The sequence below is a fragment of the Vulpes vulpes genome, chromosome 12, assembly GCF_048418805.1.
Source record: "Vulpes vulpes isolate BD-2025 chromosome 12, VulVul3, whole genome shotgun sequence".
NCBI classification, from domain to species: Eukaryota; Metazoa; Chordata; class Mammalia; order Carnivora; family Canidae; genus Vulpes; species Vulpes vulpes.
In genome coordinates, this window is record NC_132791.1 from 57,956,739 (window position 1) to 57,970,969 (window position 14,231).

A 14,231-nucleotide genomic window follows, 5' to 3' on the forward strand; every position below is an offset into this window, starting at 1 on the left:
TTGTAGGTTAAATATTAATAATGCCCTCATTTATGCTCATAGTGTCCCAATCTGGATGATCAGCTGTGTGATCATCCCAGTGAAGGTCTTCAGTAAGACCAGTCTGTGGTACTTGTTCAATAAACCAACGGCTCCTCGTTTCCCTTCCCCCTGGTTTAACCAATACTCAGAACCCACAGACCAAAAGGAGCTCCATTTTGGAATATTTAGCAGCTTCTCTATTTCAATTATAAGCCATTCACCTATGGTGACTTTACCATTTTAGTAATGATCAATTTTAATAGAGTTGATTTGTATATTTTCATCTCCTCCTTCCAAAAGTAAAAAAGGACGCTGCATTTTTATCAAGCAAGAAGATAAGTGGCAATAATACAAGAAACAATGAACATAATATAATTTTTTTCATTAACAATCCAAGCACTACAAAACATAGAATATACAACTTAAAAATGGAAATACAAATTAATGAAAAATGGGGTACACGTCATATTAGCAATGCAAAAGACCAGCTTAAGCATAGTTTCTCTAAATCAACAATTAATAAAAGGAAAGTGCCCTTTTCTCAAATATGCACAAAAATATTCCGGTCACTTCTGGGGAAAAATTAATCAAAACCTTCTGCTAATTCTATATTACAGCATGTGTTACTAATGGTTTACAAAACCGAAGCATCTTCTTACACTTAAAATTTACAGCCTTTTCCAATCATTACACACTCATTCAATCCAGTCTGTCAAAAATAAAACAATTTCATTTCTACATTTATGAAATAATTATTGATATGTTATGGACTTTAAGTGGTAAATATGTACAATGGGGACAGCGATCAGAATGATGTCATGGATCAAAGTGGGCCAAGGGTCAAAGACGACTAACCTCTGCTGGCCACACCTGTATACTGATTCCTGAAATAATACTACTATTTCTAAAATAACTCTAATTTTTCATTTCTTCATCCTAAAAAAAGTCTAAAGTTTCCATATTTAAATGTGCTAACCAATTCTAGAGTCTATCCAAAGTCTCTGCAGGTATGCCACTCGACAGAACACTTCTTCCTGGGTTCGTATTATCCCTATAATTCTGAGATCCGCTGAAAAAAATACACATAAGGACTCGATAATAGGCCCCTTTTCTTCTACATGTTTAGTGATTCACACTAGATTTTATGATAAACTGCACAATCCTCGGTACAGCTCTGCAATGCAAATGAGAAAGAAAATATTTAAATTTTAATTGTTCAAGCAGAAATACCAATGGCCACCGCACCCCATGACTCCCTCCCGAGGACCTCAGAAAGTCCACGCTTTTAGCCTGGATCTTATAGGAAGTCGTGCTTCACGGGTGCAGTTCTATGAGTAAGAAGACGAGGAAGTCACATTGGTATCTCCTTCCAAGCCACCTGTACAAGAGGGACCTATGGTCAGTCAGCCTCAGCTTTGAGCTTTCTGGTTCACGTCCAACAGTTGCCTACCAAGTAGATTAACATTCACCTAAGGTGGCAAACTTGACGCTGGAGAAGAACCGAATTGCAATTCTGGAAACTGTTCCAGCGGCTACCGGGCAGTCCTTTGGTGTCATTCACTGCTGCTGCTGCTGCCACTGCCACCATCCTCTCGCTTTGGGGAGGATGAACTGTCTCGGACTGGCAGCAGGTCATAATGGCAAGGGATGTGACTGTTCTTTGGGAGGTCGTATGGATCCTGGGTGAGATGCCCATTATTGCTGAATATTCCTTGGACAACACTCACTGTAGGTTCTGTGACAACCAGGGACATATGAATTTATCAGCAATGGAAAACTTTAAAAAGAATAGAATATGGCATTTCTTGCAAATCTCAAACATACAAGAGGAGCCCTTATAAAAATATAAGGAAATATTAAGAAGTGAAGGATGGTTTTATAATCACATAGAGGTGGCTACTCTACAATTGTTAGACCAGCTGATGCACACCATGGTGTTCTGAACAAAAAGGTGACCATAGGGTTGGAATGAAGACATCCAAGGACTCTACAGAAACCCTGGAAGTGAATCCTTGTCTGAAAAGTGCTTTGGAAATAATCTAGTCCAAACCCTTTACCCCATAGGTGAGAAGACTGAGGTCCTTCCAGGTTAACTCAGTTTATGGAAATACTTAAGTTCACTTTAAGACGCAGGACCCAGGCTAGCAGCTGTGTTCCTGTGTTAAAGTGGTGGGTTTACAGGATCATTCAAAGGAGGATTGCAACTGACTTTTCAAAAATAAATTTAGGTCACTACACCTTCCATTTTTAAAAAGCTGTCTTAATTCTTTCAGAATAGTAATTTATCTTTTCAGTGACATGTGTATGGCATAAATTAATTACTAGTGATTAGAGTTAAATTAGCCACTTCGGGGTCACCTGGGTGGCTCAGTGGTTGAGCATCTGCCTTTGGCTTAGGTCGTGACCCTGGGGTCCTCGGATCGAGTCCCACATCGGGCTCCCTACAGGGAGTCTGCTTCTCCCTCTGCCTATGTCTCTGCCTCTCTCTGTCTCTCATGAATAAACAAATAAAATATTTTTAAAAATTAGCCACTTCATTTACAATAGAGAATTTTTTAAAGTTGAAATCGCCAACATTGAGAGATAGAAAGAAAAATTAAAATACATACTACTCTACGTAACCAGTGACAGCTCTGATGTGTTTAACTTTCCCCAAATGGTATTTGCAAGGGGCAATCAAAACCACTCTAACTTTAAACTGAATTCTTATTAATTTCCATCCCATTCATATCCAAGAATATGAGCAATATATCAGACAAATTTAAAGTAAAATGTTTCCATCCTGCTAAAAGCATTATATTTAATCTAATGAATATACAACCAGGAAGTGGAACCACCTGTTTCATCCCCTTGAACCATCTGTTTTGGCTAACTCGACACAATAGCTAATACGATACATACGCTATTCCACAGGTGCACTCAAAGAGTCACTATGGTTACGAAACAGAAGATGGACAACCAGGTGAGAGATAGGGAAATTTTACTTTAAATTTTCTAAACGGTATTTTCCATTAAACATTTATTTGACACCAATTAATATGGTCACTGAAAACACAGGTCTCACTGAAAATATGGACCATTGTCTTCAGTGATGTTTATATGAACTGTTATTGTACTCTCAAAGACTTTAAAACTGTTCCCCCCCCCAAATTCCCATATTAGGTTCTTTCTTTGGTTAGGGGAACTCACCAACTTCATAGACATTCTTGTTGGCTGAAGTTGAGTTATTGATCTCTGCATAGGGGGAATCTCTCCGTGCTGGTGACTTCATCTCCACATAGCCACACTCTGAGTTTTTGGGGATAAGTACAGGTGGGTCTTTAATAGTGGCATATGGGTTTTCAGAACTGCTTAAGGAGCAGTTACTTGAATTATATTCAGAATTCTTTCCCAAATCTGTAGAGAGATGGGGGAGAAAAGCAAACGCTATTAATTTTTTTCTTATTAATACTTTACTTGGACAGGTTACTTCCTTTTCTTTGTAGCTAATTTTCTATAGTTATATATATGGACAACAACATCATATATTTTCTACTTATTTTAGAGATAATTTGATGTAAAATTACCATCTATAAAGTAATCTTAGCTCCTCTCTCAGGTGAGTATCAAGGTAAACATTGTAGAGTTGATTTCATTTCACACTCAATTCCATTCTAATTTACTAATAATCTCTGAATTCTCAATGTTTTCGACCAGGAAATCATCTGTCGATGCCCCTGGGAGCACAAGAAAGTTCTATCATCATGGTAAGGGAGGCATTGGTGATGTCACACTTCCTTGTAAAACCTCAAGACTGGGCACATGAAGTTATTCATGTAACAATGCTGAGCTCTAGTTTTTCCTGCCAATTCCTTTTCTTGCATCTCCTTCTCCCTGTAAATCAGATATATCTTCTCAAAGAAATATGAGTGTCTTCCAGAAAACTGAAACCTTTGTTCCCCCACACCTATGATCTAACACAATGCACCTATGGTCATGCTCTTGACCTTAGTCAAACGTGTTTGTATATTTGGTGGACTAATTAACCATACCAACAGCTCCACATTTTCTTTACACTGCTATTATTGCTTGTTTAGCAAATTATTTTGGTCCCTGAAAAAAAATTTTTTTAATTATGATTTGATAGATGTATTTCTTCTTTAAATTTATACCATACCTTTCAAGGATTTTCCCATATAACTTCTATCAAGTCCAAAAGCTCCTGTGATAAAGAAGAAAAAAAAATCCCCAGTTAGATCTGGAAAGAAGAGAAAACCCAAATAATATTCCAAGGTTATGGAGGAGGATGGTGTGGGCATCCATTATCCCCTCACTGCAACAAATAACCAAGGCTGCTGCTTTTCAAATCTTTGCACCAGATCACTCATGCTTGATGTCTTCAGCGCTTAGAATTAAAAAATATATATATACATATATATATCATTCTGATCATTCTCTTGCTCATTTACAGTGACTTTGGGAAAGGCTGATCAGTACATGTAGAAAATAAGACATGGGTGAATTGGTACACTTGATTCAAGGTTGCACCATGAAAGAGGCACAGCCGGACTAGAATTGAGACAAAGGACTTGGATTTCCTCACTCATTCACTGCATGACTTTGGGCAAGATGTTCAACTCCCTCTGCATCAATTTTCTTATCTCTAAAATGAGGAAAACAAAACGTGCCTTCCAAACTTTACAGGGTTGTTGTGATCATTAAATGAACTAGAGCACCTGAAAAGGCATTGTAAACTCAGAGGCGCCATATAAATGAATGGTGTTTCAGTGACTGTAACAGTGAATGTGTCCTACGACCCCCAGCTCCAGTCTACATGCAAGCATTCCAAGTCCTCTTCAATGATCTCTTAAAGAAATGTTATAGACTTACGTTAGAATAAGAGAGTAAAGTAATGACTTACGGCGAACACTCAAATAAGTATGAGAATGTAAGGAGACAATCCCCTGCCACTGGGCGTGTGTCCTTAGAATGAAAGTAGACTCAAGTTCTGATGGCCCCGGGGACACACTTTTGTAGAGAAAAAGGGAGCATCCCCTAAAGGGAGAGGATATGTCTAATATCATTCATTGTAGGACAGGAAATGGAATGTCCTCCTCTCTCAGAGAATGTTTTCTCCTCTCTTGGGTCTGGGTTGTGAAGTCTAGCCAATCTCCCAGCTGATGGGAAAGATGTCCAGTTGTGCAGGGCGGGCAAGATAAGGATGAATAATAAATTAGCCTAACCAAAGGGAGGTCTGGCCTTTGCCCTTAGTTACTGGGGGGTGATCTCTAGGTCCTTGAAATATCCCACCCAGTAACAGTGTTTTTGTTTACCTGGAGCTCCACTGAATAGTCTATGAAAGTGATTTATGGGAGGGGGTTTGGGCCACTTAGTGTCAGCTTCATTTCCAGAGGGACCAGTTGAAAGGTCAGCCACCTGGGTGGTCAACCATGTTGACCTAATCAAACTCTCATTAAAAACTCTAGACACCGGGAATCCCTGGGTAGCTCAGTTTAGCACCTGACTTTGGCCCAGGGCGTGATCCTGGAGACCCAAGATCAAGTCCCACATCAGGCTCCTGGCCTGGAGCCTGCTTCTCCCTCTGCCTGTGTCTCTGCCTCTCTCTCTCTCTCTCTCTCTCTCTCTCTCTCTCCCTCTCTTTCATAAATGAATAAATAAAATCTTAAAAAAAAAAAAAAACTCTAGACACCAAAGCTGAAGTGAGCTTCCTTGGCTGGTAATACTTCATGCATATTGTCATCTACTGTAGCCAGGACAAGTTAGCACTTTCCATGATTCCACTGGGAAAGGACAACTGGAAGTTTCTGACTTTGAACTGTCCTTGACTCTACCCACTGTGTCTCCTCCTTTGGCTGATTTTAATCTGTATCCTTTGGCTGTGATAAACTGTAACCATGAGTATAACTCCTTAAAGTACATTCTGTGAGTCACTCTAACAAATTATGGGTTGTGAGGGTGGTCTTAGGGATTCTCACACTTTGTAAAGGGACCGCATGAGGATAGGCAGGGCCTGTGGCATCTGAGAGCTCCCTATTAAGGAACTCTGTCTTTGCTACTCTGCCAGATTCACTTAGCTGTCTCCAAACTATAGCAAAGTCTTACTAAATGTCCATCTTGGTCTTAGTTATGCGATCAATAACATTCTCCAAGCCTCTCCGAGGCTAAGGGGAGGAGCAACATGAGGTGGAGAGTAAATTAAGGAACAAGAGGGGCGCTATGATACCAGCATCCCTGCCAGGTTCTCTCTGGGAGAAACAGCTTTTAATGAGGGAGTAGCCGGGGTTCTTCATATAATCCCCCGTACGTTCCACTCTCTGGATAGATACTTTCAAATGCTTGGCTTAATCTAATTCATAACATGAACCACCACACGATGTCACAGATGAACAGATCAGCCTCAAGAGGGTGATCAGCCCAGGGCCATATAACAGAACCAGGAATCAATCTCAGGGCTTTTGTGTCAGGTTCAGGGCTCCTTCAGACAACGTCAGCACAGCATTTCCATCATTTAAAACACCTACATATTTCATCATCCACAGTGTGCCTTACCCTGTCCTTTGTAAGGCAAGACTTTTTCTGTGCAAAAACTGTAGAGGGCCATTAAATGAAGAATTTCTCTGGGATGGGAACACATGAAGGAGACTCAGAATTTGTGATGATGACTACATTCTCAACAATCAGGCCTGGAGGTCTTAGAAGAAAGGCAGGGAAGTTCATATGTGACCACTGCAGTGACTGTGTTCTAGAGTCTCCAGACCAAGTGTAGCAGGTAAACATGGAATAAGAGAACTTTTCTCTCATTAGTGCCAGGTACGTACTTTATTAACATCAATTCATGTATTTCTTGAGCGACATTATTCACGTAATGTAGACTTAAAAAAAATTTTCTCTGATGTTAAATGATTTGACCAATGAGTATACTGTGAATCTAGTATATAAATGACTATGTTCAGAAATATACAGCTATTTGATAATGTTGATATAGAGTGCAAACAAAAGTTAAGAATTTGTATTCATTTTCCTACTTTAACATTTGCATTTTTATAGTAATAGGGGATTCCAGAGCCCTTACAGATTGGTTCCTTCCTCTGGCTCAGGTGATTTGGCATATGTAGTATTCACAGAAAAAGCAGGGGAGGAGTAGTTGGAATATGAACTTTGAGACCTGGCTTTAACCTCTTCCTTCCATGAAATCCTGGGCAATAGAGTTAATTTCTCTGTGCTTCCCAGTTTATTCCTCTATAAAACAAGATTCACAGAAGGGCCCGCCCTTCTGTAGGGTTGTCAGATTCAGTGAGTAAAACAAAGTAAGGCACAGCCCGGGTGGCTCAGAGGTTTAGCGCTGCTTTCAGCCCAGGGCCTGATCCTGGAGACCTGGGATTGAGTCCCACGTCAGGTTCCCTGCCTACTTCTCCCTCTGCCTGTGTCTCTGCCTCTCTCTCTCTCTTTCTGTCTTTCATGAATAAATTAACAAACAAACAAACAAAAACAAAGTAAGGACGGTGCAATTTGAATTTCAGAGAAACAACAGATAATTTTTAGGGTAAGTATGCCCCATGCAACTTTTGGGATATATTTATACTAAAAATATTTGTTGTTTCTCTGAAATTCAAATTTAACTGGGCTTTCCGGTCACCCCATCATCAAACAGATACAAATGAAAGGGTTTGCTACCCATAAGGTAATGCACACATTTGTTATGGCATCATCAAGCTCCTCCCTGAAATTTGGCAACTGCTTGGCAATGGCACAGTTCACTCAGTGGGGTATCACACCAGGTCTTTAAGGGTGGTCCAGGAGGCCCCACCCCCTTTTCAGGAAGGGTACGAGATCAAAACTATTCTCATAATAACACAATGACATTATTTGCTGATTTCACTTTTGTTCTCACTCAAGTGCGTGGTGGTTTTCCAAGAGCTGCACCACTGATTAAATGGGGGAAGCAGATATGAAACTTGATCTTCTCTGAAGCCAGATATTAAAAAGACCTAAAACAGTGCCATTCTTCTCACTAATTTGTTTTTGTTTTAGAAAGTGTAGTTATCTATTCTTTTTTTTTAAAATATTTTAAAAATTTATTCATGAGAGACACGGAGAGACAGATACAAGCAGAGGGAGAAGCAGCCTCCCTGTGGGGAGTCCAATGTGGGACTCCATCCCAGGATCCTGGGATCACGACCTGAGCAAAATGTAGACACTCAACCACTGGGCCACCCAGGTGCCCCATATAGTTATTTTTTCACAAAAAAGTGTTTTATATTATCATGAAACTAGACTACTGTTATTATAAACAAAGCAATAAATAATTATTTTAAATAGTCTCAGTTTTAACTTGTAACATAGTGAGCATCAACAGATATAACCCATATTGAAAGAAGCTCTTCAGCATTCTTGATTACTTTCACTGGGATCCAGTCAGGAGGGAGGGATTGATCTCAGACTGGATGGGACTGTGTCATACTGGGGGGAAGGGGGTGTTGGAAGCGGGGAATGAAGGGTGGAATCCACGTTTTAAGGTTTGTACGTTTGGCGGTGGAAAGTGGAAAAGGCTCCTCTCTTTTTGTTGAGGTTCTGATCCAAAATGTTCCAGAAACACTGACCTACTATGTTCCTGTTGATATCTTTATTTCTTCACCTAAAGGGGAAAGGGAGCCTCAAGTATGGGTGCTCCTTATTAAAAGAGAGCAAAAAGTAACACATTTCCTGGTACCACCCAGACAAGATTCAAATCCCAGCTCTACCATTTAATAGGCTTTGAGACTTCTCAAGTGACTTGACCTCTTTGTAACTCAGTTTCTCAACTGTAAAATGGACATAATGGTGACAATAACAGTACCTACTTAGAGTACTTGTGAGAATCATCTAATTTAATGTATGTAGAGTTAGAATGGGAGCTACCAGTAGGCAGAGATTCATGTGTCCCATTATCAATTCCTGGTACACACTAGGACCTTATTAAATGTTTGTGGGATGAATAAAGTGCCTAAGACAGTAATAAGCCCCATACAGGCATTATGTAAAATTCTATCATTCTGTTTTTTTGATGCATATTTCTAAAAGATTGCTTTGGCATATCATAAATCTATGACTATCCAAGGTGACTAAAAGATAAAGGAAGTTGTTGAGGATGGATATTGGGAGAACTTGCCAAGCTCATTAAGGTAGCCGCCATGTTTCCAGTCTGCTGGCAATGTTCCCGTGCAGTCTGCCACTGGGCCTCTCTTCCCAGGATTCACATTTTTCAGATTCACAAACAGCTGATTGTTCTTTGACTGTTAAAAATAGAGACCATAAAAGATGTAAAGAGAGAATACCACGTGGCACAGCACAATGTTGTCAATGTGGGGAAAGCATGTCCATGGCATGGATCAAAAGCTGGTGCTTCAATGAGGTGGTCCAGAGGGGCAGAGGTGACAACTGGTTGGGTCTTAGAGGGCAGCAGGAGTACACGTGCATTGGCCCAAACTATTCCCCTCCTGCCTCAAATTCTTCATTTCACTTAGTCACTCTGTGCACATTAGACTTTACTTGAGTTAATGTATGTGGAACTTTGAATGGAAAAGTTAAATTCTTGGTTTGGGCTCTCCTGTCAAACACTATAATTTTTTTCTGAGTCACCAGTGACTCTGGGCCATTTCCTTAACTATAAATGTGAGGATAAGATTGTGTACTTTGCCTCCTTCCCTGAAAACATAGGAGAACAAATGCAACGATGAATATGAAAGTCTCTGGGAAATGTGAAATGCTATTTAACTATTAGGCCCTATAATTAAAATCCAGCTGCATTAATATAATTGCAACTGAATCAATTTAATTAGCTTGGTTTTCCTCTAGTAGCTAGAATGAGACAATGGAGATTGGAAATATAATTTGGGGCAATTGGGAGGAAGACATGTTTGGGATTTCAGAGCATTCTAGAGGATACTGAGAGGGAGGTGAATGGTACTAGAAGAGCAGCCCTGGGTGTCCAACCCCTCTGTGTGTCTATAAAATGAGGATAACAATCACTCTTGATTCACAGGATTGGTGTGAAGAGCAAATGAACTAATACTTGTAAACTGATTTGGAGTGCTTGACACATAGTTTCTATTTGATCATTTTTGACCTATAATAAGGCAATTTCATGTGGTTCAACCCAAATAAATGAATTTTGTTTTTGTTGGGAAAGGACACATGGCCCTTAAAGGGCATTAGAAGACAGCTGGTCAGAAAAGACAAAAAAAGGACCCAGGATGGAGTCTGCTGAGGTCTGCTATGAGACATCATTTTCAAGCCTCTGCAATATGAGAAACATTTTTCCAAAGAAGTACACTGGAAACAGTGCAAATTGGAGACAAGGAGACCATGGCTTGCACTGCAGCTGCCTCCCTAACGAACTGGGGAACTGTGTTTTGAGGTGAATCATATTGTCTGCTGCTCGAGTTTTTCACCAGTAAACTTGAGATTCTAACACGCACCCAGAAAATTGGAGTAATCAAGGAGATAAGAGATATAAAGTGCCTAGCACTGCATCCGGCAAACAGCAGTTGTCCCAAACGCTTGTTCCTTTCCTCTCTCCCTTGCCGACCTTCAGGGACTGGGAAACCCTTCCTCTCACCTTTGCGATGGTCATCCTGTCCCTGTTGTTGACATGAGGGGATGTGGCGCACTGGGTAAGTGTGTGGTAACTGGGGTTAGTGAAGTAATGGCTGTTAGCACTTCCACTGTTGCTGTGGGGAAGGGTTTCTGTAAGAAGAGAAGGAAACAGTTAAGGCAACAGGCTCCCCCAAATCTGTGTGGATAAGAGGGAAACAAAATAACCAGAACAAACGTTTGTACCGCTTCCATATCACAGGCTGGGCAAAATCCTCTCCTGCCCAGGACACTCAGTAAAGCTTTAAGAAGCAGCAGGTGTCTGCCTTCCTCCCTGCCTCCTGAAAAGTGCACAAGTGTCCTCAGACAACCCCTCTTTGCTTTGGGGCTCATACACCTGGGGAGCCATCACTTTGAAGCTACTTCTGTTGTAACTTGGCTCTTTTTTATTTTTAGACACTTAAGCTCTCTTCATAATATTCTGTGTTAGAAATGCACTATTAAGTAAATCAACTGCTTTAGGTATTCCCCTAGAATCAGTGTACTTATAAACATGTAACCCATCTGAAATCCTGCAGTAATTTTCCAAAACAATAGATAACTTAAGTGTTCAAATTCCTTAATTGAAGCGATTTCCTCTTTTTTCCTGTACTTCTCCTCCTCCTCCTCCTCTTCCCCCTTGAGAGAGCAAGCGTGCTCAGGAGCGAGGTGGGGGCAGGGGCAGAGAGAGAGAGAGAATCTTAAGTGGATCATGCTCAATGGCATGGCTCGACCTCAAAACCCTGAGATCATGACCTGAGACAAATTTAGGAGTTGGACACTTAACTGACTGAGCCACCCAAGCTCCCCTAAGTGGTTAGTTCCTCTGGTGAATGAGTATGTCACTTAAAAATTTACATTTACAGAGGCTTGTGACAGAAAAATTTGAAAGAGTTTTCTAAAGAACATCTTTGGTTCTTGTTAATACCACACAACTGATTATTATATAACTTTGATGCTCTGTAGTTAATGATTTGTATGGGCTCAGGGACAGGTTAGAAGATACCATGTTAAAATACCAAGGCCAGGGGTGCCTGGGTGGCTCAGCTGGTTAAATGTTGGTTTTCATCTCAGGTCATGATCCCAGGGTCCTGGGACTGAGCCCCACATCAGGCTCCCTCCTCAGCAAGGAGCCTGCTTCTCACTTTCTCTCTGCTGTTCCTCTGCTTGTACTCTCTGGCTTTCTCTCTCTCTCTCTCTGTCAAATAAACAAATAAAATAAAATCTTAACAACAAAAACAAAAATTAAAACCCAATGCCAGGGACAGAAGACCTGGTCCTCATCCTTGATCTGCTCCATGACCTTATCAAACTTATGGGTGCCTCCTCCTCTCCGCTCCCAGTCCCCAACATATGACAAAAGCTTAGATGCCCAGCAGAGCTTCCACCAGATTGAAATTCCCAAGGTCTAAAGCAACCTCATGATGAATCCAATTCAAAAGCCCTCATAGAAGACAACAGTGATGATTTTACTACTATTGACATATAAAGCACATCTGTAATAATGTATCTTTTCCAAACATAAAGTCTTCTCAAGGCTAATGGACAGCACAGCCGAATGCCCAGTTTCAAGGAACCAGGATGAAACCTTCCTTTTCAAGGAGTAAGATGGCTCTAGGGATCATTCTTACCTGAAATGGTATAGTCTGCATTCATGACCCTCAGGGCAGGGGTGTAGGTAACTGCAGGCATGCTTGATTCCTTTCCCTTTTGCTTCTGTCTGTAAATAATGAACAAGGCCAGGAGGAAGAGAACAACCAGTACAAGAATGATGATGCCCACGATGGCTCCGATCTGGTAGGAATTGGCAGGGAGAGCTGTACTGGTCCTGCTTAAGCTGTTCAGATTTCCAACGATAATGACTCCAGCTAGGAGAAGGAGAAGAGATCTGAGTCAGGATGACAACCTGCTGGATAGACGTTTGAACTCTTATTTACAACATTCTCTCACTGTGCTAATGCGGGGATGTTTTCAGTTCTTGAAATGTTAATTTGGAAACTTTTAGAAACTGCAGGAAGGAAAAACAAACATTCTCCACTTGCAGATGTTGTTGGCTCATCTGTGCCCAGAAAAAAAGCTGCTCTAAGCCTCAAAAATGACACTGGATTTCCTGACCCCAAGGACTTTACAGTAGGGTTTGGGAGCTTCTCACATAAACACTAAGAAACACTTAGACCAGACCAGGAATTCACTGGATGTAATAGTTTATCTACCATGCTTTATTTACTAAACAGTAGTAAACTTATGAAGGGCTAACTTCTCAATGCTTCGACTGCTTGACTTCATTTTATGTCTACCCTTAGCATTTCTCAGGACAATTCTCCTCCAAGCAAGGGCAACTCCATTGTAAATCTGGTCCAAGATGAGGGCCTGCCTTATCCTAATTTCAGTGGGCTTTCTAACCCTGGGAGATACTGCTCTGTGCAGTTATTTTCTATGACAGAAAGGTGTGTCCCAGGAACACATGACAACATCACCCTGAAAGCTTACTCATTACAATTTAAACTTTAGCTTTACATGATTCTTTCACATGTTCCATCTGATGAGCACAGGGAAGATATGCACTGTGAGTCAAGAAACCGGGCATTTAAAAAAGTTGATCCAGAGATACTGATTTTCCCTTCAAGCACCCTGGCTAGAGTTTCAGCACCTATAAAGAAAGAAACTAGCCTCCAAGCAGGGGCTTCCGGCTCAAACACCCCTGTGACTTTATGATTCTAAGGGTTAGACTTCCTTCTTAGACAGCCTGCCCTGAAATGCAGAGCACCAAAGTCAGTGCCATGTGACTACAGGCATGTGTCATAATTATGTGACTGTGGAATATAACATCCTATTGTCAGGACAGACAAATATAAATCGTGAAAATGTAGAAGTTACTTAATAAAAGAAAATGAAATAGGAATGCCAATATAGTACACACTTGAACGTGATGGCACCTATAACTCTACGACTTTTCTAAAGTCCCTACAGCCCATGTGTGGTTACCCCCTGAAAAGAGCCACACACCTCAGGAGGTCTCTGGTGGCCATGCTTCAGAATCATCAGAAGAACTTTCTACGAGGCCCCATCCATCCCAGAATCAGAATTGCTCACGTGCCATTATGTATAAGACAACTATTCTCAGGTTATTGTGATACACACCCTAGTTGAAAACCATTGGCACACATTTTTCAAAAAGTTAAACATATAACTATCATATGATCCAGCCATTCTACATCTATAAATTTGCCTAAGACAAATAGAAGTATATCTCCATACAAAGACTGATATACTGTTGCTGTTATTGATAATAGTCCAAAACTGGAAACAATCCAAATGTCCATCTAGAAGTGAAAGAGTAAAGAAAATATGATATATCCATGCAATGGAATACTATTTAGCAATAAAAATAATTGAAGCATTGATATATACAACAGCATGGTTCAATCTCAAAATAATTATGCTAAGCAAACAAAATCAGACAAAAAAAGAGTACAGTGTGATTCGATATACATGAAATCCTAAGCAATGCAAACTTATCTGTAGTGACAGAAACCAGATCAGTGGTTACCTGGTACCCCAGGGGCAGTGACAGGGATGGGCATAAGGTAGCATTTGAG

General features: G+C 40.6%; 1 protein-coding gene across 10 annotated transcripts in view; it reads right to left on the minus strand.

The window, feature by feature from the left end:
• Window positions 1-259: 259 nt before the first annotated feature.
• Window positions 260-14,231, minus strand: part of MEGF10 (multiple EGF like domains 10) — a 164,520-nt gene continuing 150,548 nt past the window's right edge. For 5 of the 10 annotated variants that reach the window (XM_025994995.2, XM_025994994.2, XM_025994992.2 and 2 more), the window contains 6 exons: window positions 12,264-12,500; window positions 10,619-10,746; window positions 9,170-9,293; window positions 4,178-4,222; window positions 3,211-3,417; window positions 260-1,756 (listed from right to left, as the gene is read on the minus strand). In XM_025994995.2, the coding sequence (XP_025850780.1) occupies window positions 1,575-1,756; window positions 3,211-3,417; window positions 4,178-4,222; window positions 9,170-9,293; window positions 10,619-10,746; window positions 12,264-12,500 (923 nt within the window). In that variant the 3' untranslated portion in view covers window positions 260-1,574. The remainder of the gene's footprint in view (window positions 1,757-3,210; window positions 3,418-4,177; window positions 4,223-9,169; window positions 9,294-10,618; window positions 10,747-12,263; window positions 12,501-14,231) is intronic. The other 5 variants (XM_072728658.1, XM_025994993.2, XM_072728656.1 and 2 more) reach the window with 1 other exon arrangement.